This window comes from Vipera ursinii (assembly GCF_947247035.1).
Source record: "Vipera ursinii genome assembly, chromosome: 2".
Lineage (NCBI taxonomy): Eukaryota > Metazoa > Chordata > Lepidosauria > Squamata > Viperidae > Vipera > Vipera ursinii.
Window position 1 is genome coordinate 101,494,273 of NC_139513.1, and position 24,584 is coordinate 101,518,856.

Consider the following 24,584-nt stretch of genomic DNA (forward strand, 5'->3'; position numbering starts at 1 on the left):
CTGGAGCCTCTGAGTGGTATTCCACGGCAGCCCCATGTAGAGAGCATTGCAGTAGTCTATCCGAGAGGTCACGAGCGCATGAGTGACTGTTCGTAGGGCATCTCAGTCCAAGTAGGGCCGCAACTGGCGCACCAGGTGAACCTGGGCAAAAGCCCTCTGGTCACAGCTCCTATATGATCTTCAAAACTGAGCTGTGAATCAAGAAGGACACCAAAGTTGCGAGCCCTATCTACAGGGGGTAACACCTCACCCCCTATAGATAAAGATGAAATAGAATGGACAACCCGAGATGCTGGTATGCACAGCCACTCACTTTACCTCCCTCCCTCCTTCCTTCCCTCTCTCTGTGTGTTTTAAGTATCAACCTGGAGGATTTACTTAAAGTATTTTCAACTGCCTTTAGTCTTAAACAAATATCATTCAACCAAATATGACAAAATATTAAAAACCAAGTGCAACCCATGCATAAGAGAGTATAGGAATTTAACTGCAGTAAAGCTCCAATGGGGAATTGACTAAAGCCCGTGGATAGGGCTCGCAACTTGGGAGTCCTCCTAGATTCACGGCTTACTTTGGATGATCACATAGTAGCCGTGACTAGGGGGGCTTTCGCTCAGGTTCGCCTGGTGCGTCAGTTGCGGCTCTATCTGGACCGGGATACCCTGTGTACGGTCACTCATGCGCTCATGACCTCTCGTCTGGACTACTGCAATGCTCTTTACATGGGGCTTCCCTTGAAGACCACTCGGAGGCTCCAACTGGTACAGAATGCGGCCGCGAGAGTTGTCTTGGGAGTTTCCCGGTACTCCCATGTTACACCTTTGCTCCGCGAGCTGCATTGGTTACCAGTTGTCTTCCGGGTGAGGTTCAAGGTCTTGGTGATGGTTTTTAAGTCCTTACATGGCATGGGTCCGGAATACCTCGGGGACCACCTGCTGCCGCCATCGACTTCCCTCCGCCCTGTGCGTTCCCACAGAGAGGGGCTCCTCAGGGTGCCTCCGGTCAGAGAATGCCGGCTGGTGGCCCCCAGGGGGAGGGCCTTCTCTGTGGGCACCCCGGCTTTATGGAATCAACTGCCGGTTGAGCTCCGGACGGCACCGGATCTTCGCTCCTTCCGGCGCGGGCTAAAGACCCATTTATTTGAACAAGGTGGCCTGGCCTGATGGGGGAACGTTAGGGTTTTAATGGGTTTTATATTGTGATTGTTTTAATTGGGCAATTATTTAATCCTTTTTTAACTTTTGTATTTCTATTTATATGCCCTGTTCACCGCCCTGAGTCCTCCGGGAGAAGGGCGGTATATAAATTTAATAAATAAATAAATAAATAAAGCAATGACAATGGCAGCTGGGCTGTCCATGCCCCAAAACAGCTAGCTGTTGAAATTGCTAGACCTAATTAAAAGTAAAATAAAACACCTGTGCTTTTGTTATCTTCATGGCTGCCTAACTACATTACATTAGTCAGTATCACTCATACATTGAGACAACAAAGATTTGAACAGTGGATATATGACAAAGAATTAGCAGAATCAATTGAAAGACTCAACGGTTTCAATATGCCATAGTATTATTGAGCATTCATACAGCAGGTGACTGATACATCTCACCTAAAAATGCAGAAAATCCCAATTTGGGGTTGCCTGAACAACCTAATTATTATACTAGCAATATATCCTGGAACTTATCCTGAACTCAGTAGGCCACATGAAGCTTTATGGACAGCTGGTTTGTACTAGCTCAGACATGTCAAACACAAGGCCCGGGGGCCAGATCTGGCCCGCGAAGTGGTTTCATGTGGCCCGCGAAGCCATCCTGGAAACAGTAAGGAAACGGCCCCCACTGCCTTGGTCCTGGCCCAGAGACCCTTCTTCTGCCAGAGACCCTCAGATCTGTCCCACTCCTGCCCAGGCCCCCATAGGCACCCTTGATGCGAACAATGTAGAGCTGGCCATGCCCACCCAGTAGACCATACGCACTCTAGCCACGCCCACCCAGTAGGCCATGCCCACCCTGGCCACACCCACCTGGCCCCCTGAGGGCAACCGCAATGCTGATGCGGCCCTCAGTGAAATTGAGTTTGACACCCCTGTACTAGCTGAAGCACAATTATTTCACAGAAATAGACATGTGGCACTTCCATGAATCAATCACAGTGGAAAGAAAACTATTTCTTTCTAATCTCTACACATGAAATCAAAATGCATTTTCAGTTATAGGAAAGCCTTGATGGCCGTGGCACAAATTTGCAACAGCTAGTCTCCATCCTAAGACTATGTAAACAGACACCAGCCAAAGGCATTTCATCACTTATGACAAAGGCAAAACTGTGTCTCCGTATTTAGTTTCCTCTAGCAAAATTATAGCAGTTGACTGTTACTTTACAGCTTGCATTAGGATAGCAATGTCTACTACATCTGGAGAATACAAAGTAGACCACATGGCACAAGCAATGATGCTTGACATTGCTTTGCTATCTCTGTCTCCTAGCATCTGCTCTCTGGAGTGGCCATCTCACTTTGATTAATATTAGGGCCAGCCTTCCACTCAGGGTAATTGTGTTACTCAGCCTTCCACTCAGCATACTGTAGATACCTCATATGTTTTCCAATACAAAGGAAGCTACAACATCACCCATATCAAGCATGTTTTCATGATGATTAGGCAGCTTTATAAATCTAACAAACAAACAAACAAACAACTTGGTTTCTATTGTTTTAGTGGAAGTCAAATTTCTATTTTTTATCTAACCATGTTGATTTTTCTCACTTTCTTCTAGATTAGATTGAAAAGTTTAGAAATAGGGAATTGAAGGTTTATTATTGCCACCCAGCCATTTTTGCTGAATTGCTGCCTTTGTCAGAGACTGTGCTTTTCCTCTCTCTCTCTCTGTCTCTCTCTCTCTCTCTCTGTCTCTGTCTCTCTTTTTATCTTCAAATCTATTCCATCTCTTCCAGAAATTGTTTCTGCTTTTATTGCTATTATTGCCATTACTTAAAAAAAAGCAGTTAGGAAAAAAAGTCTTTGATACAAAGAGCAATCTAATAGGACAAAACTATCCAGCGGTGCTGCAAGTAAACCTGCTGGTCTTCTGGGCAAAGGCATAGATATAGGATATAGGAAAAATTGCAAACAATAGTCTTGATGAAGTATAAAGGCCCTCCCCACAAAGGAAATCCAGTATAATTTTAAAATATCTACAAGGAATGTGTTTTATTCTGATGTATTCAAAACACTGTCTACTATAACAGGTTTTGGTGTTTTGCATAGTAGGCAAGGAATTTAATGGAGAATGGTCAACTACGAAGGAGAAGGCCAAAGATATAAAAGCATAATTTTAACATCGTGTTTGCTGGAAACAAGTATGACACTATCAATCAAATATTCCATATCTGACTAGGTACTGTTTCAAAACATTGAATATAGGAATTGATTTCTTCCTAGATGTTCTTTTCACATTGTGTATTTATTTCTGTTGGCTTTCACAGATGCTCAGTTAAACCCAAGCTCAGCCGGTAAAATTTCATCAACAGAAGACAAAATTAAATGATCTCCTCTCCCCTGTAGGTCCTTATTCTTCTGGAAAGCAGGTTTTTGGCATGCATTCTAGGTTCAGAAAAGAAATGTAAACTGTCTCTTCCTGTTGTTAACATCCATACTGTATGTTTAATCCTGATGCCCAGTGTGACAGTTGATAGATTCTAATGGTCTGAGCATGGAATATGTCCTATTATCAGCTTTTACATATTGGGTGGATAATTTTATTCAGCTATTCACTATGATTTAGTATCTTTTTGTTAGTGAACTGTAAAAAGGCTCATCCCAGTGTATATGAAAATAAGGCCATTTGTCTCAGTGTATCAATTTGCACTTACCTAAATTTCGTTGACCATCCACTCAATTAATGAGATCCTTCTGGAGACCTTCACAATCAATTTTTGTTTTAAGTATCCTGAACAGTTTAGCATCATCCATAGACCTGGCTGGTACACTACTTATCCACATGTTCAGATAATTTATGAACAACTTAAAAAAATACAGATCTCCAAGACACTAATGCAAATTCTTATTACTTCATAACCTCCTCATGTTTTACTCACCTGTCAAAAATAAATTAAATATTTTCATATTTGGGCTAAAAATCACATGGAATCATTTGAGTAATCAGATCAAAATATATCAATTTTTGGGTGCACAGTAATGTCTAATTAACAGTGCAGTCATATACATGGTTACAAAGAAATAAATACCATTAAATTCAGTTGGGCTTATTCCCAAGTAAACATGTATAGGATTGTTACCTAAAACCATAACATCACAAACAAATACAGAAAAAATACTTTTAAAAACACAGACATTATTACAAGTTAGCCGAATAAGATAAACCTTTTAGGAACAATGATTGATTAAATGCAGAGCTCAAATAAACTTAAAGTGGTCCTGAAATCTGACCCCCCTGGATTAAAAAGACACCTTGCAGATAAAGAAACCAGCCTGCATCAACTAGAAAAACTGGTTTCAGTAGCAAATAAACTGTATGCTATGAACCTCAGTATTACCTTGAAATATGTTGAAGACAGACATGTATTCCAATTTAAGTGTCTTTCCCAAAAGGTTTAGCTATCCAAAGAGACTGAGACACCTAAATAATAATAAAGACACAAGTCTGACAAGCACATTTTGTTTCAAAATACAAACAATTACCTGGCAACCGGGTGGTCCTTTTAGAGTCTCCAGTTGCCATTATAATTTCAATTCAATTGACTTTTTAATGCTGTACCAATTTTCTTTAAAAAGATATTTTGATAAGACTACCCCATTTAATGGCCACTAGCTGTTATAAAAAAATATGCTGGGAAATTTAATTCTTGGCTAGCATCTATTTACTGACTAGAGTTTTGCAAACTAGATTGGGTGGACCTAGGTAAGAAGATGGCAGTGACATAGGGAAGTTCCTCTCCCCACCCCCAAAGGTGAGGAAATTCCTATTTTAACTTCAAATTGCACCCAAACATTTTTTTCCAAGTTAATGAATAAAGATCTGCTCAAGAAAAACATTTGTATTAGGATACTACACAACTGACTTAAATTATTATCAGCTGTTATCTGGGTTCTCCAGAAACAATCTGCACATTGAAGCAAGACAATTAGTAATTTGTGTTTAAAGTTCAAAATAGTCCAACAGATCTAAAACAATATGTATTTGTTATTACTTTTTAGCCTGACATGTAACAAAAGCAATGCAATTGTGTTAGCCCCGACACTCTGCATGATGCCAAAGCTGTGCTGAGCAGCCCGCTGTTAGAGAAGGGTATACCATCATGCTGTAGCATTGCTTCAGCGACCTCCCATGGTGTGTCAGTCTATAGGCTAACACCATGACCACTGTCACAGCACAACACATGGAAATGCTAGGGAACTATTTCTGTAACAACAGGAAGGCAGTTCCCACTCAACTTGACCCTTGCTCTTGATGGCTATTGTGATGATACAGTCAGAATGAAATATTTAATAAAGAAGTAATTCAGAAAATAGGCTAGCTAAAGGGAAAGAGCGGGTAAAGGTTAAAATAAACTCTTGGTTAAATTGAGTGGAACAACCTCATCAATAGGATATCTCTTCTACACCAAATGAAATATGAAGAACAATAATTTATATTATTACAAGTGCTAATCTGCTATCAATTATTAAAATATATATATAATCTCTGCTTTAAAATTCAGAATTAATGACTGGAAGCAGATGAGTCCATAAAGGGACAGCCGGTTGCCATACACAATTGTAACTATGTTTCTACAAGTTATGAAAAGAAAGCAATATGTGCCTGTTTCGGTGGCTGTCGTTTGCCTACCAATGGTGCAGTGCTCCCCATTCCAGCCCTCTCGGCATTCACATTTTCCATCTTTACAAGTTCCATGCTCTGTGCAGCGGGGATGGCAAACACGTTGGTCACAGGCTATCCCTGTCCAGCCCTCTTCACAGCGACATGCTCCGCCAATGCATACACCATGAGTGCCACAGTCTACAGCACATACTTCTGGAAAAGAATAAGAAAGAGAGAGAGAGATGGAAATTAAGTCTTGTCATGAAAACCAGCAACATTTTGAATACACGACTGATTATTATTTTTCTTAATTTAATTTGTTTATCATCTGACTCCCAACAACTCTGGGAGGTTGTGTACTTTCATTGCTATAAGCAAGCAATGCACGATAGAAGCTTCTACAAATGAGATATTAAATCTATTATTATTGCATGCAAGCAGTTGAGATTTGTTGACAATGTCAACAAAAAAAACACAAATTAAAAATTCTAATATACTTTTACTGCATTGCCATTAGTATTTCCAAAGGTGAGTACAATTTTGAATAATCATTACGGTGGATGTATTGTGAACTGAAAGTTTCAGAAACTAACATCTTCAACACTATCATAAAACAGGATTACAAAAAATACAAGGGGTGAAAATCAAAACATTTTTTAAAATATTGATTTGATTAACCACGGGTAAATTGTCAGTTACACAGCATTTCAGAATTCAGGCAGTGCTGCCAAGATAAAGGATAGTTTGAAAATAGGATAAATGATAGTGTGAACATTAAATAAATGCTCAAAATTACTGTAATCAAGGAGCAAACTCTTATTATTCCTACACTGTAAGCTGTAGGCAGGATTTGGGTTATCTGAATTTACATCAGAATTCCAACTCTTAGCACAACAGCTGACTTTGGCTGATTTGAATTATCTTGAGCCAGAGACCATCCAGTCTATTGGATGTCAAGAATAAATATTCCAAAACTAAATGTTTTTTTCTTACCAACGGAGCAGTCAGGACCCATCCAGTTGGGATCACAGTTACAGAGGCCTGTATCAGAGAGATATGTGCCATGCCCACTGCACTGGTCTGGACACTGGGCACGTGGAAGTTCACAATTTAAACCTCCCCAGCCTGGGCTACAGAGGCATTCTCCATTTACACAGACACCATGGTTGGAGCAGGATGGATCCAAGCAATCAACTGAAACAAAGCAAAACAAAACAAAGGGAGTGAAAAAGGACAGGGCACTGAACACACAGTCTGAATTGACATCAGTTGATGGATCCGCACTCAGCAGCTTCCTTGCTGCTGAAATGAAGCAAGCTTGCTCTGTTGTTTGTTAGGATTTTCTGGGAATATGAAAACATAAAAAGGTCATTCTGCTTGCTATGAAGAAATTTCAAGAACCAGGTAGTGTTGAAAAAAAAAAGGGAATAGGGGAAGGAATTATTTTAAAAAAATAGTAAGACTGCTTCAGAAGTTTGATGAAAGGAGGCAAGAAAGTTTATATTCTCACTATCTTTCCCCAGTCAACTGAAGTCCAAGACATGAGAACTTTTCACCAAACATGAATCTTGCCTATGTAAACTTTGAAAATAACTTCCTTCTAACATACATTCAAGCAGAGGATTACTTAAAAATATATATCTATCTTGGAATGATTTATGAATCTCTTTAACTTGGCCCTCAAAGGCCAAAGAGGAGCAGAAATGCGTATACTAACACAATTCAAAATGTCAATTACATCTAAAAAGCATACAGTAAAGAAGAGTTCTCTAGGCAGTATCACTACTACCTGCTCTTTATCACTGAAGCTAATTGACAAACAGTGGAGCTGCTTATGCTCCTTCTCATCTTGTCATGCTTTCCACTGTACAGTATCCTTTGCTTCTATCTTTCAAGCATTCCTTCAACACAACTGGCATAAAACAGTGCAAGCAGCCACTCTTCATCTCTTTTATTTAGCTTTTTTCAGTACTATACTTGGAGACACTTGCTGCAACTGGAAAACAATGGTGGCATCAGAAAACAGTTGTGAAAATACAGTTAGACTTTTGAATAAGAATTAAAGACTAATATAGAAAGTTTGTGGGTGAAGGTACATAGATAACCTTTCCACCCCACGGATAGTGAATGGTACTTCTTTAATTATCCACTTAATAATGTTGCATGAGCATATTTTCACGTAGCAGCTTTAGCTTCATTAGTCCCATCAATACAGTGATTTCCCATCATGTTGGATTTCGGCTTTCATAATTCTCAGCTCGAACATCCAATTGGAAATTATAGGATTTGATTCACTGCATCTTGAGAGCCTAGCTTAATGTGTAAATCCACAAGATGCCCTGTAAATTGAAAGACAAGCAGACAAATGTTCAGGTTGGCCCACGACACAATTGAGCCCAACGTTTCTGATGTGAAGTGAAACATTTGTTGAGTGAGTTTTGTCCCATTTTGCAACCTTTCTTGCCACAGTTGTTAAGTGAATCATTGGAGTTGCTAAGTTAGTAGCACAGTTATTGAGTGAATCTGGTTTCCTCATTTGAATTTGCTCATCAGAAGGTTGCAAAAGGTGATCCCATGACCCTGGGATACTGCAAACATCATAAATATAGTTACCAACTGTCTGAATTTTGATCACATGACCATGGGGACGCAGCAACAGTTGTGTGAAAAATGGTCATAAGTCAGTTTTTTCCAGGGATCTAACTTTGAAGAGTCACTAAATGAACTGTTCTAAGTTGAGGACTACCTGTATTTAAAATGAACAAGCAAGACTCTGAGGGCTTGCCTATCCCTGAATGTCTGAAAGAGGCTTCTATAGCATTCAGCTGAAAAAAAGCACAAAACCCCTTAAGAAGTTCATATTAAATGCACCATGGTCTGAAGGTCTCCTTGCAGTGATGCTGGTGAAGTGCAACCATGATTCCCTCTTCACAGGATCTATTCCGAATGATTTGAACTGGATGTATATGCACATTAAATCACAAAGCACTCAGAATAAAACAATGCTTTAATGGTTCCGTGAAGCAGATGATGAAAAGAAAACTGTAGACCCTCTTGGGGTTAAAAATGCATTCCTAGCATCTTGAATGACAAAGGAATATAATTTTCTCTCTTTTTCTGACCTAAATTTATAAATGCTTTAAACATGAAATATTCCTTTAAAAGTAGTATATATACAGTATTTACTAACTGGACTATTCTCTGTATTCTGAGTTGAAAACTAGCTTTTGGTGGTTTGGAACATTCATTTCTAGTGTCAAACAACTGGATGAAAAATAGATGAAGTCTCATTGCAAAAACTGTTCACTTCTCTGACTGATCATAACAAAAAGAAAAAGAAGCAAACCATGTAATATCTATATTACATCATCTAGAACAAATATTTCTAAATAGAACCAACACATTCACTTTTATTGTTTATAGTTTTTGCAGATATAAATTAATAACTCTGTTGGTTAAGAATAAACTATCACATTCCAATCAGTAAATGTAAGTATAAGTCTTCCAGATGTTGCTAACTTTTCTATCATCACTGGTTTGCTCATTCCCATTCTGCTCTTAAAGGGGAAGAAATGAATTAACACAATGCTCTCTTGTTTCCTTAATGCCATTTTCCTCTAGACCACAGCTCTCCAAACTTGGCAACTCTAAGACTTGTGGATTTCAATTTCAATATGCTGACCGTGGAATTCTGGGAGTTGAAGTCCACAAGTCTTAAAGTTGCCAAGTTTGGAGATCCCTAATCTAGACAAAGTAAGAGGCAAGATAAAAAGCAAGGAGAAAAGATATTGAGGCTTTGGCCAGAAGACCAAAGTAATTGTAACTCAAATTATTTGTTTTTTAGAACATCATACAATTTCTATCTTAACAATGTCTCATTTTTTTTTTGCTTCTGATATATCCCTATTGAGCCAGGAGCATTATTTGACTGCCCTCTCTCCCTCATTCCCAAGAAGAAATCACTTTATTGCACCTATTCCCCTTGCTAACAAATCATCTTTGCTGAATGCTTGTTATTTTTGTCCTGAATTTATTCTTTGTATCTCTTTATTATTCCCCCTTTGAATGCCATCCTCATTATGTAATCAGAAAGTACATTAGAAACTAGGGGGAAAAATAATTTGGTATCCCAGATACACTTCATAGATAAAGTAGTCTATTGCTATCTCTAAGGAGAGTCAAATGGCCATGTCAGGATGTACTGTTAAAGTGGATCAGTACAAGTGCCCAGCCTACCATAATTGCAAGAGACTTTTCTACTGTAAAATTTAAGCAGAAGATGAACCAGCCATTTTTAGACATTTATAAGTTTCTATCTTTTTCTTAAATATTAACATCAATAAATCTACAATCACTTCTCATCAAATTCTGGGCAAAATTAATTTACTCCCCCGTTTGCAGGGTGGAGTATAACTTTGGTAATAAAATTGAAATAACTACTCTATAATCCAATCCAGATTACCACAGATAATCCCCTGGTTGACTACTGCAACACACTCTTACATGAGGCAGCCCTTGAAGATCACTCAGAAGCTTGGCATGCCCATGCAATACTTCTGCTTTACAAGCTGCACTGGTGCTCCATTTTCTTTTAAGTGTGAATCAATTTGCTAATTATGCCTAATATGGTGTAGGGTCAACTATTTAAGGAACAGTTTAGCTTCTCTAGCATTTGGAAAGCTGTTTTGATCCAACAGGTTTGGCATATTCTAGGTTCCTTTGATTCTTTTGGAACCCTAGAAATGGGCTTTGACTGTTGTAATGCCTACTGTCTGGTATGCAGTTCTCCTTGAGAACCATGTAGTTCCTATATTTTTGTCATTTCAAAAAGCCTTGAAGACATGGTCTTCTCCCACGTCTTTGACTAGAATGGATGTTGCCCTGTATAAGGAGTCAGTGTGTGTTTTATGACTACCTGGATTGGCATCTTGGCTTTCTGGATTATCTTCTTTTATTGTTGCATTTACTTTATTACTTTATAGTTTTTCCTGCTTTCTTATAAATTGCCCATAGTTCCCCAAATAAATAATCAGAGGATCCCTATTTTATCTTTATAAAGAATGAATTAAAACCTGCCTGAAGTCTTCCAGGGAAAGCTGGAGGTGTATGTGTGTGTCTGTTTGTGTAGTATTCAGAATGACTATGATTCTGATCATTACTTTAAATTATGTAATATACTACCAATCAATGTCAACGTCAATATCAATATTTATATATTATATTTCTACATTATTTAAAAGAACACTATTTAACCAAATATTTCTGAAGAGGACTCTAAATACTGATAATTATATATTCCACTTAATTAGTTAAAAGAAGAAAAGTGGTGGCCATGAGTCTTTAATTGACATTAGACACCACACTTGGATTGAAGGAGGAAATACATTAGGTTAAGTGCATTTTGTTCCAGTGAGTTCAAGTAGTTTACTTTATGATAAATCTATTTAGTACAAGTTTAATCATCTCTGCTTGTTGGTTTCTAATAATTAGCTTATTTTTCCTCCAATATCATAAAACATCTATTGTAAATTTGAACCTTCCCTTTGTTTCCAACTTCCCTTCAGCTGACTTCCAAAAACCATAAAAATAATTGCTAATGGCTTTGCAATTTCTTCAGTTAATTCCCTTGGAACCCAGAAGTATACTTTAATAGATTATGCTGGTTTAAATTTATTAAAATGTCACCTATTTAATTCCTCTCCTGACCAGAAGCGCAGGAATGGGGAAATTTTCTGTTTGTATGGATTTGTGTTTGGGAAGGAGAAAGGGAGAGAAGAGTGTGTGTGTGTGTGTGTGTGTGTGTGTGTGTGTGTGAGAGAGAGAGAGAGAGAGAGAGAGAGAGAGAGAGAGAGAGAGAGAGAGAGAGAGAGAGATTCTTTTAGAAAGTGGTATGATCTATAACTTTTTATCTTCCTCTAATTTTGATTACACCTGGCAATAGAATTCCAGCCCCCTCTTTGTGCTAATCCCTCATTACAACTTGAATAACATGCCATTCTGCTATAATATTTCTAAAGGTTTGATACTTTCCTTCACAGAACCAACATTTCTTGGATTTTAGAAGATTACTCTCAGGCAAGCAGGAATAAAATTGTAATCCTAATACCATTGAAGCTTTTCAAATGAGATCAGTGCCACAAACAGAGAGCTTGACCTTTACATTCTTCTTGTTCTCTTAGGAACTAAGATTGCAAAAAAGGAGGCTCCTAGTGTTATCAAAGAATATGGATGCCTGTCAGAGATCTGACTTTCTAAGTTTTTATTTATTTTATGGATAGACTTGGCCCTTCTTATTCTGAACTCAAATGATCAGGGCAAGAGTCATCTGCAAGAATTGATTGCCATTGAAACTCAAAAACACATTCACTGAGTATTTGTTCTGCTCTACCCGAATAAGTGACAATTTTCTGCCTTGTACAAATGTCATGTTATAGCAGCATTTGTACCTACTGCTCACACACAGGAAGAAGACACTGGGAAATTCTGTAACAAATTGCAAGTGGTACTAAATACAACATGAAAAAAGTGGGTGATTATGAATGAGTGTCCACAAATAGAAAATTAACAAGAAAAAGAAAGCAGACACACTGTAAGATACAGGAAAACACATGATAAACTGTGACTGTGCCACAGATTTTGTTGATTTCAATTTATTTTAAAGGTATAAAAATATTTTTATAATAACAAATACAACTTGATATACATTTGTTGATCTAAATTTTCTGCTGTAGTGCCTGCCTTCTGGAACATTCTCCTCTCTGAGATTAGGATGTTGACCTAACTTGAAGACCTGCTATATGCCCGCACCTAGGGTCCCAAGTATGCAATATTCCTGGTTATGTTGACTCTGACAGAGCATAATATCTCTTGGCTGCTATTTGTACTTAATATTTCCTTTGAATTGTGTTTGAACTATTTTAAATGTTTTTATGTTTGTTTGCCAGCTAGAATCAAAGGTGTGAGATGAGTGATGACACTAACTAACTAAACAAATAGGTTTAAAATTTTTGGAAAGAGTATACTGGAACCTTTACCAAACAGGGTTATAAAGTGACAGGAAAAAAAATGTATTCAGGAAGAAATTTCACTAGAAAAGTAAGGTTCAACTGGCAATAAACCAGTTATCAAATAGGAAAGCTGCAGGCAAAGATTAAATACTCTTTGAACTCTTGAAATCTGCAGGAGAGATAGTTAAAATCCCAGCACTTTGATGTTAACACATATGGAACAATGCTGTGTGGCTTAGAGACTAGAATAAATGGTGTATGTGTATGTACACACATGCACACACACACACACACACTGCTACTTAGTTACTAATACTTATATGCCATTCTAGTCAAAAGTGACTCTGAATGGTTTAAAAACCTCCAGATACAATAAAAAGGTTAAAAAGAAAAGTAGAATCTGATATAATAAACAACAGTCCAATATCACTGCCATACTAATAAAGCACGTGATGCACAACCTTTTCTTGATGGGAGCAAAGACTCAAATTTTCCTGTGAAAGGTCCTTTGGAAGAGCCACTTCTAAATAGTCACCTGAACCCACAACTCGTATACCAAAGCAGCTAGACTCAACAAATGTGCAAAATACTGAACAACTGTACCAATTATCAGGGAAACAGTTTGGTTCTGTCAAAAAAGGAAATACATAGCAAGAACACAAGGACTATGATGAGATTCTGAGTTTCTGTATCCAGGCAGGTTAGGTTAAGCTCACCTGTCCTATCTCTTTGCTGCAGAGCAAGGAATATTTATTCAAACAGTGAGCGATTTGCTGCTTGAACTGATTTCTTGCTGAGTTTCATTTTAATCTGGCAAGTGCTATTGTATTATTTCCCATGCAAGTATTTTATTTTATTCAATGACTATTAAAAAAACCCCATGTCTTAAACATTTTAGATTTATTATTTTGTCCTATTACATTGTTAATTGTCTGAAATGCATTTTGGATGGAAGATAGGTTATAGTACTGGTCACCATGATACAAAAAAGATGCTGAGACCCTAGAAAGTGTGCAGAGAGGAGCAACCAAGATGAAAAAGAGTCTGGAGGTTAAATTGTATGATGAACGGTTGAGGGCTAGGTATGTCTAGCCTATTGAAGCGAAGGTTTAGAGGGAATAGCAATAGCACTTAGACTTATATACCACTTCACAGTGCTTTACAGCTGTCTCTAAGTAGTTTACAGAGTCAGCCTATTGCCCACAACAATCTGGGTCCTCATGTTACTGACCTCAGAAGGATGGAAGGCTGAGTCAACCCTGAGCTGGTGAGATTCTGCCAAACTGCTGGCAGCTGGGAGTAAGCAGAAGTAGCCTGCAGAACTGTATTCTAACCACTGTGCCCAAAGGGCTCTCGATAACTGTCTTCCACTACTTGAGGGGCTGTCACAGAGAAGAGAGGGTTGACTTATTCTCCAAAGAACAAGAAGTCTGGCATGGAAGCTCATTAAAGCTCATTAATTTATTCAGCCTAGAAGTAAGAAGAAATTTTCTGACAGTGAGAACAATTAATCAGTGGAAGAGCTTGCCTCTTGGAGTTGTGGGTGTTTTGTCACTGAAGGTTGGGCAGCCGTTTGACCAAGACTGTATAAAATCTCATGCCTTGAGAAGAGGGTTGGACTAGAAGACCAGGTCTCCTCCAGCCCTATGATTCTGTGTTCTACCTTCTATTATCAGTAAGAAAAAAAAATAACAATCAAATTTTCAAGCATAATCAGTCATACTTTTTCAATCTGTTTCAGCAGGATTACTATAATTGGTATGCAAAAAACTCCTCTTTCCTTTGTTCACCTGGTTATCCATATTTTTACAACTGTAATAACCCTAGTTTTAGCTAACTATGAAGCAAAGGATTTCTTAATATCTCTGTTTTTCAGCAGTTGGCTACCTGCCCCAAACCCTTCAGATAAAAGCAACCTGTGGAAGATATTTTTGTTTGTTTTCATTTACTTTCTACTTGTTTTAAACATTTTCAGTTGTTTTTTTTTAAAAAAATCTTGCTTTATTGGTTTGTTGAACATTACCTACGTGAACTTCAAACAAAAACACCATTAAGCATTGCACTGCTTTTCGCTAGGGCTTTACATGAGAGCAGCACCTGTCTGCTGCCTTTCTTCACACTTCTTTGCACAACTGAAAAAGAGTTGTGATTGCTTTAAGGAGCTCACTCACTATAGTAATACAATTTTTAACTTCCAGTTCAGGCAGCAGTTGGATTGATTTAATGTATAGTAGAGAGGTACTGTGCTTCTAGGAGGTTTATAGCACTTCCAAATACTTTTCAAAGCATGCAGAAATCTATTTTTTTCTTCCATTAATCAATTTAATAATTGATTGTTCCCAGGTGATCACATCAGACACAATTCCAGATGGCACAGTTATTAACCAGCCATGATCCTAAGCAAGATATTTACTTATTTATTTACTTAGCTTTATATCTCTTCTTTTTCCAAAACTCAAGATGGCATATTCAAATTTATCCTAAATCCATGTAAGATAAGATATATATATAGTAACACTGGAGATGGTCTCTGCTCTAGCATTTCAAGTTCTATCACTGCATGTTTGTTAATGAATAGCCTTATTAACAGTTATCCCTCAATAAACAATAACTGAAGTAGAGAAAGTGTCTACAATCCAGGAGGTTGCCAAAGAAACATCAATATTCTAACAACTGTCAACATTATAACAATTATATTTGGATATTTTTTGATCATAGATCAGAAAATGTGAGCACTGTGGTGTTCAAAGGTGCAACTCTTGCCTCACAATCAGGAGGCTTTGAGTTCAATTCTAGGTAGCAGTAGATATTTTTCTCTCTGAGTGCAAAGAGAAAATGTCTGCTGTGAGCTCCATGTTGGCATTAGGAAGAACATCCAACCAGTAAACACTCAACTCCATTCAGTAGCCCTGACTCCACCCAATGCAAGAGATTACAGGGTCATAAAAAAATCAGAAAATGCATATACATAAGTTTAAGAGAAAAATATGCTTAAAATCCTACAAGCTAGACTCTAGCAGTATGTGGATCGAGAACTACCAGAAGTACAGGCAGGATTTCATTGTCCATGGGGTCGTGATGGGTCGGACACGACTTCCCAACTAACAACAACAATGTAAATAAAATACACCTTAGAATTATAACATCAGAGCTGGAAGAGCCTTGCAGATCTTCCAGTTCAACCCTCTGCCTCAGATCATTCTAGCAAATGGCTGTCCAATGCCTGCTTGAAAACCTCCAATGACAGAACTCCCATGATTATAGGAACTGTTCCACTGCTTAATAGCAATCACAGTAAGGAATTTTTTATTTCTAGTTTGGATCTCTCTCTGAATGTTTCTGGTCACTGGTTCTTTTCTTACCATGATGCACAACAGATAATAAATCCACACCTCTCCCTAGTGACAACTGTTCAAATAATGAAAGACATATGTCACATCTCCCTTTAAATTTCTTTTCTTTACTCTAAACTTACCCAGTTATTTTAATCAATTCTTCATAAGATTTAGCCCCTCTGCATTTTTGTTATTCTTTGTGCTCTTTCTAATTCCTCAGCAGCCAGCAAAATTTGACAATTATGCTAATCTTTGACTATAATAAAGATCTGATGATGAAATTGGAGAAGTATGCCAGGTGCTGTCTAACTAATGCAGCACAGGATAAAACTATCACTTCCTATGATCTGGACTTTAGTTGATATAGCCCAGGATTGCATTGACCCTTTTGGCATTGCCACACACTTAATTCCTTTATTTTTCTTTGTGTGCCCTCAAGTGCTATTTAAATCTTTATATGTTAATATTAGTAGAGAAGGCCCAAATCCTACATAAAAAGTCCACTTAAAGTTCAATGTAAGTTCAGGTGTAGGGCAAGGTATAAGCTCTTTTGCTTGCTAAATTGTACCTTGATGTACCGTACATTATGGGATAAGGCATAATGCACAAAACAAGAAAGATTTTGCACATACTATAGTTAAAATGTGTTGGTCAAACGAGAAGTAGATTGTTAAAAAAGGAAATATATTATTGGGAATTAGGCTATGGTACTACTGAAATGACACTTACAAAAAAATTGTGATTAACCTATGCATATGCTTGGAACATTTTTGCTGTGTCCTTTCTTTGGTAGAATAAAGCTTATTTTACAATCTCTTCCATAGTGTGTTAAGTTTGGACAAAGGGCACACTGGGCAACAGAACCAGTATTTATTTTTATTTTTTATTTTAATCCCATTTATATCCCGCCCTTCTCCGAAGAGTCAGGGCGGCTTACAATTTAAGCACAAACCAATGTGCTTAGCAATAGCCTTCATTCTATGTATATGCCTGCTTATTAGGGCTTTTACACACACCCCAAGCGGCATTATTACAAAGTCAGCTTATTGCCCCCAACAATCTGGGTCCTCATTTTACCTACCTCGGAAGGATGGAAGGCTGAGTCAACCTTGAGCCTGGTGGGATGCGAACCTGCACTAATTGCAGGCAGCTGGTGTTACTTAAGGAGGCATTAGCCCACTGCTCCACCAAGGCTCAGTTGGGAGAACATTATTAAGCAAACACAATTTAAGGTTTCAAAACCTCTTATACTAGACTAGAGTGTTTTCTGATTTTCATTAGTCTGGGCCTCATCCAGAGTTCTCAAGAGCTTCTGCTCTTAAATTGGGAAGGGGTGTTATATTAGGTACTGACCAGTAGGGGGCATTACGTGATTCATTTTTGTCTTGATTGAAAAGTATGAGAGCATGTAGAAAAATTTCCTAAGATGACCCTTCCTGCAAGCTAGGAACTCTCAGACCAAGATATCTATAAGAAATAAATTCAGTGAATAATAAACATGTCTAAGCCTTTGGATTCAATTGCTTCTAAGGGCTTCAATATAGAACATCTAGTATGAAGCATACTTATGCTGAAAACGTACTCTAACAATGAAACTGATCCCATAGTGCTTCCTACTGGTCAGTAACTAACAAAGGTAAAGTATTGTTTACCCAGAAATAACCCAGATGAGATTAAGCCTAGTGTATCTTTTAAAAAATGCATAATTTTGGGAATACTTGAGAAAAGTCTATCCATGCAAAGATAATTTATTTGTATTAATAAGCATATGAATGGCCAATCACACAATAATGTTTCACAGAATGAGAAAACAACCTGCATAAGAATGTATTTCTTCTTGAAGTCTATGCTCTTAAAATGATTTAGCATGTATAGAAAAATCAACAATATGAGATTCAGAATACATGGGATCTTTAGGGCCTAGATTATTAGCTGAAACCTAGTAACAGAGTTTCCATAGATATGACATTCTCACTGTTCCACCCTAAGAAAAGCTATCTTAAAGGTAGAATACATATTTTCAATCACACAAGGACAAAAAAGGTCAAGGCATTTTTCCAATACTGTATTATACAAAAACCCCTACGGCTAAAAATTATATTTATAAAGTTAAATACCTTTGAAAAATGGCACAGCTATAAAAGTGACAACAAAAATACTATTAACCTAACCTAATTTGTTAATTTTACTCACTTTCTACCCCAAATTGCACTAAATGAAGGCTGACAAGTTAGCTATTTCAATTTTTTGTGTGTACAATTTTAATAGAGCAACAGTGTACGCAGCAAAATTTGTGTATCGCATATATCGATTTCAGTGCCATAGCCATTTCAGGTAAATTGTTTGAACAATATGACTGTGATGAATATCTGAAATAAACAGCTAACGGGAAAAAAGTGCTGACCTACAGTATCCAATTCCATTTCATAGCTAGAAAGTAGCATATGAATCAACCTCAGTCCATTCTTTTCAAAAGCACAAATCGATAGATTTTTTTTTTACCTTTTAATAAAAAATCAAATATGTTTATTTGTTGTTGTTATTGTTGCATGGAACAAATGTTTTAAACTATTAAAGAACTGCCTAAGAATTTATTTTATATGCACCTAATCTAGTATATCCTAAAGATATACTATATATATAATTTGGATGGCTAACAAAGAATTAAAGGGAGACTGGTATAGCTATTTCAAGCTATTAAAGTCTCCCTTTAATTCTTTGTTAGCAATCCAAATTTAATATAAAAATGATTGTTGCAGTAGTGATTGCGGCCTGTGGATGGCCCTAGTTTGGGCTGATACAGGCAAAATATTTCTTCTCCCCATATTTGGGTCGATAAGATGCATAAAAAAACCTCTATATCTATATCTATATCTATATCTATATCTATATCTATATCTATATCTATATCTATATCATCTATATCTATATCTATATCTATATCTATATCTATATCATCTATATCTATATCTATATCTATATCTATATCTATATCTATATCTATATCTATATCTATATCTATATCTATCTATATCATCTATATCTATATCTATCTATATCTATAATTTATACATGTTTTCTAAAATCCATTGATCTTTCAAATTCCTTATTCTTTCTTGCTCTTGATTAAATCATTTGTTCATTCTTTCTGAACACACTAATATGTAGAGGTCAGAGTTTAGCAGTCACAGAGAGCCTTTAATAAGAATAGCATTTCACTTATGTAAAGTTTTTTTTCTTCTGGAATCTATAAAGGAATTGCACTACCTACAAAGGTAATAAACCTATTACAGTTTACAGTATTTCTTTTCTTGATGAAAGAACTTGGAGATAAAAACTAGTTTGAGGTTAAAAACAGGATGAAATAGGCTTGTAAAGGTAAATTAAAAGCCAAATTAAATTATTCCAGTATTTGAGGGGCTACGGCAAAGAGAGGGGGTCATGTTATCCTCCAAAGCACCAGAGGGCCAGACAAGATACAATGGTTGGAAACTGACCAAAGAGTGAAGCAATCTGGAATTAAGGAGAAACTTTCTAACTGTGAGGACAATTAACCAGTGGAACAGCTTGCCTTCAGAAATCATGGGTGCTCCATCACTGGAGGTTTTTAAGAAGAGACTAGACAGTCACTTGTCTGAGATGGTATAGGTTCTCTTGCTTGAGCAGGGAGCTGGACTAGAAGACTTCCAAGGTCCCTTCCATCTTCTATTCTATTCTATTCTATTCTATTCTATTCTATTCTATTCTATTCTATTCTATTCTATTCTATTCTATTCTATTCTATTCTATTCTATTCTATTCTATTCTATTCTATTATCATAAATGTGATGATTCTATACTGTATTTTTCTATGAGGGCAAGTTTGTTTCCCTAAATAATTTGACCAGCATGGTATCAGGTCCAATGTGTATTTATATATTTTTACCACACACCCAAATACACACATGCACATGATGTTCATCTGTGCACAGATTTATGGGAGAAGGGAAACACCAGGATTATGAAATTGATGATTAAAGAATGTTGTCCTGGGGTATAGGTTTTGTAGGCTATAAAGTCCAAATAGCTATGCAGTGAATTTGTTTTAAACATCTACTTAGATTTGCATTAATTTTATAATTATTTCTTAAACAGAATGAATAAAGCACTGGAATTAAGGGCTCTTTCAGGTATAAATATTTGACTGGGTTTTCCTGAACTAAATGCACTTATTGAGACTCTCGTAAAATACTGTTATTTTGAAGAGGATACTGAAACGGATTATATTTAACACACATTTGCAAAATTTTCTCCAGAGAAACTGAGAAAGGAGAAAGGTACAGACTGGCTGATGCAGGCATATTCTTGGTGCAGTTGCAGTGCCTGCTCTGACTCTTGATATGGCAAGAGGAATATAAAGAACTGCTCAGCCACCCACAAACTGAATAAGCTGACTTAGTGGATCTGATTAGGTCTGTGAGGTGGATGTTGAAAGTTTTCTATAAAGCTCTACAGATTACATAAATATAACATAAATGACATCATTTCTATTTCTGTGGACAATTTGACCATTCAGTGACAGATATGAAGTTTAACATATTAACATATTAAGGTTCTTGAATTCATAAGGTCTGCAGACCTATATGTGTGTGTGTTTACACACACACATGCACACTTAAAGCACACAATGGGAGATTTGGTTTATCAATTATTTACTTATTAAATCAAGGTTCAAAACATCACTGATAATCAGACATTTACACTACCTTATACATAGTAAATATGTCTGACTTTTTTAGAAATGATTTTGTATTTTTAATATTCATTGTTTTATATATTTATACTTTTGTTTAATTGTGTATGCTGCCCAGAGTCTTTTTGTGATGTGGATGGCCATATAAATTTGATAAATAAATAAATAGGTCAAGTAGATAAAATACTGGAGGAGATTTGGGGAAATTCTGGTTTAAGTCTTCCCCCAGAATTCCATATTCAGGATAGCTTTCAATCTAACATTGTATTTCAGTGCAAGCTTCTTCAAAAGGGTAAGCCTCATGTAATTTTCTTGAACTCTGTGAGAAAAGGTAGGATATGATGCAATCCAATGAATGAATGAATATTGGAAGTGACCTTGAAAATAATTATGAGAGATTAACCTGAACAGGAAAATAGTAAACTTCCTTTCCTTCATTCCTGTTTGAGATATCATCAGATATACACTGGATGCTGGATACCAATAATACCGTTTAAATAGAGACAGACACCTTGCTTGCTTTAAGGATAGGACATTTAGCTTGAACGCTAAATCACCCTTCTCTGAAGTCAACCACAGAACATAGGATTTAGAATAATAGGTTGCTACAGCACATTTCTGACTCATACTTAAGTGATAATCTATAAGGACATTTAGATCCCTCTCATAGTTAGTACTGCTGAGCCGGGTACAACCTATTCTATGCCTCTGCATTTGGTTATTTGTTGCCTATGTGTAGGACCTTACTTTTCTCACTACTGAATTGCAATTTGTTGGATAGGGCCCAGTCTAGGCTGAAGTCTATCAAGATCCTTCTGAATTTCAAATCTATCTTCCAAAGTGTTAGCTATTCTGGCTAGCTTGGTGTTGTCTGCAAATTTGATGACTTCCCTTTCTATCCATTCATCTAAATCAGACATGTCAAACTCGCGATGTCAAGTGACATCGCGTGACATATCGGAACTTTTTCCCCATTGCCGGCAATGGGGTGGGCGCGGTTTCTTCGTGACGTCTCTGGCCCGCAGGCCGGCAGTTTGACACTGCTGATCTAAATCATTTATTTTATTTTTTTATTTATTTTATTAAATTTATATCCCGCCCTATTCCCAGAGGACTCAGGGCAGTGTACAGGGAAGATTAAAACAAACATACAAAAGTTAAAATCAGATTAAAACAATTAATTAAATAAAGTTCCCAAAATTTAAAACTAAAACCAATAAAAAATTAAAACCCCTCAGCCTGAGCCAGACAGCTCAAAGAGCCACGTTTGATGAAGATGTTGAAGAGCACTGGGCCTAAGTCAGAACCTAATAATAATAATAATAATAATAATAATAATAATAATAATAATAATAATAATAATAATAATAATAATAATAATAATAATATAAAGTTGGAAGGGACCTTGCAGGTCATCTAGTCCAACCCCCTGCTCAGGCAGGAAACCCTATACCATTTCAGGCAAATGGCTGTCCAGTCTCTTCTTAAAAACCTCCAGTGTTGGAGCATTCACCACCTCTGGAGGCAGGTTGTTCCACTGGTTAATTGTTCTAACTGTCAGGAAGTTTCTCCTTAGTTCTAGGTTGCTTCTCTCTTTGGTTAATTTCCATCCGTTGCTTCTTGTCCTGCTTTCAGGTGCTTTGGAGAACAGCCTGGCTCCCTCTTCTTTGTGGCAGCCCCTGAGATATTTGAACACTGCTATCATGTCACCCCTCACCCTTCTCTTCATTGAACTACACATACCCAATTCCAGCAACCGTTTCCTATATGTTTTAGCCTCCAGCCCCCTAATCATCTTGGTTGCTCTTCTCTGTACCCTTTATAGAGTGTCGACATCTTTTTTACATCGTGGTGACCAAAACTGGATGCAGTATTCCAGGTGTGGCCTTACCAAAGCATTGTAAAGTGGTATTAGTACTTCACTTGATCTTGATTCTATCCCTCTGTTAATGCAGCCTAGCACTGTGTTGGCTTTTTTGGCAGCTGCAGCACACTGCTGGCTCATATTGAAGTGATTGTCTACTAAGACTCCGAGATCCCTCTCACAGTTACTACTATTGAGCAAGGTACCACCTATACTATACCTATGCATTTGATTTTCCCTGCCTAAATGTAAAACCTTAGTTTTTTCACCATTGAATTTCATTTTGTTAGATAGTGCCCAGTGTTCGAGTCTGTCCAGATCCTCCTGTATCTTAAGCCTATCTTCTGGAGTATTGGCTATTCCTGCCAGCTTGGTGTCGTCTGCAAATTTGATGAGTTCCCCATCTATCCCCTCATCCAAATCGTTAATGAAGATATTGAAGAGCACTGGGCCCAGAACAGAGCCCTGGGGCATCCCACTACACACTTCCTTCCATGTAGATGTGGTTCCATTGAGGACCACACGCTGAGTACGGCCTGTCAGCCAGCTACGAATCCATCTGGTGGTAATGCTATCTAACCGACATTTTTCTATCTTATCAAGTAGTAGGTTGTAATCTACTTTATCAAATGCCTTACTGAAGTCCAAGTAAATTATATCTACAGCGTTCCTCTGGTCCACTAATTTTGTCACTTGGTCAAAGAACGTAATAAGATTTGTCTGGCATGATCTGTTTTTGACAAACCCATGTTGACTTTTAGTGATGACTTTGTTTGCATCAAGGTGCTCACTGATTTGTTGTTTGATTATCTTTTCCAGAATCTTCCCAGGTATTGAGGTCAGGCTGATAGGTCTGTAGTTTCCTGGATCTATTTTTTCCCTTTTTTGAAGATGGGAACTACATCAGCTCTCTTCCAGTCCTCTGGTAGTTCCCCAGTGCTCCAGGATCTTTGAAAAATATAGTTCAGTGGTTCTGAGATCACGACTGCCAGTTCCTTGAGAACCTTGGGGTGTAATCCATCTGGTCCTGGTGATTTGAACTCGTCTAGGCTGGACAGGTGCTCACTTACCATTTTCTTGCCTATCTTAACTTGTGTTTCTATTCTGTTTTTTATGGCACTGGTTTTGGTAGGTTGGGCTGTTTTTTCCCTTTGTGTAAAGACAGATGCAAAAAACGAATTAAATAGTTCTGCTTTCTCCCTATTGCTTGTCACCTTCTTGCCACTTTCCCCCACTAAAGGACCAATCATTTCCTTAACTTTTTTCTTGTTTTTTATATGTTGAAAGAAGCTTTTTTTGTTATTTTTGACTTTGGTCGCAAGCCTTAGTTCATTTTGAGCCTTAGCTTTCCTCACTTCATCTTTGCAGGCACAGGCTATTTGCTGATATTCTGACTTAGTTATGTGCCCCTCTTTCCAATTCTTATACTTGTCCTTTTTATCTTTCAATTTATCAGAGAGTTCTTTATGCAGCCATGCTGGTTTCTTTTGAGAGCTGTTATTTTTCTTCTTTGTTGGTATTGTACTAGACTGGGCCTTTATTATCTCACTTTTCAAAATTTCCCAAGCTTCTTGAGTTGTTTTCCCCTTTAGGATTCTCATCCATGGAATTCTTCCCATGGTCTCTCTAAGTTTATTGAAATTAGCTCTTTTAAAGTCCAAGACTCTAGTTTGGCTGTGTTCTATTGCTTGTGCCTCCAGAATGTTGAATTCCAATATTGCATGATCACTTCCCCCCAAGGTTCCTGTGGCTTCGACACCTTCTATCATTTCATCTATGTTTGTGAGAATTAAATCCAATATGGCTAATCCCCTAGTTCCCTT

At 37.3% G+C, this 24,584-nt stretch overlaps 1 protein-coding gene across 5 annotated transcripts in view; it reads right to left on the reverse strand.

Moving 5' to 3' along the window:
• The window catches only part of TENM2 (teneurin transmembrane protein 2), a gene marked incomplete at its 5' end in the record, with an annotated part of 931,826 nt that overhangs the window by 157,326 nt on the left and 749,916 nt on the right, over positions 1-24,584 (reverse strand). For 3 of the 5 annotated variants that reach the window (XM_083351307.1, XM_083351306.1, XM_083351310.1), the window contains 2 exons: positions 5,824-6,036; positions 6,817-7,017. In XM_083351307.1, the coding sequence (XP_083207433.1) occupies positions 5,824-6,036; positions 6,817-7,017 (414 nt within the window). The remainder of the gene's footprint in view (positions 1-5,823; positions 6,037-6,816; positions 7,018-24,584) is intronic. The other 2 variants (XM_083351308.1, XM_083351309.1) reach the window with 1 other exon arrangement.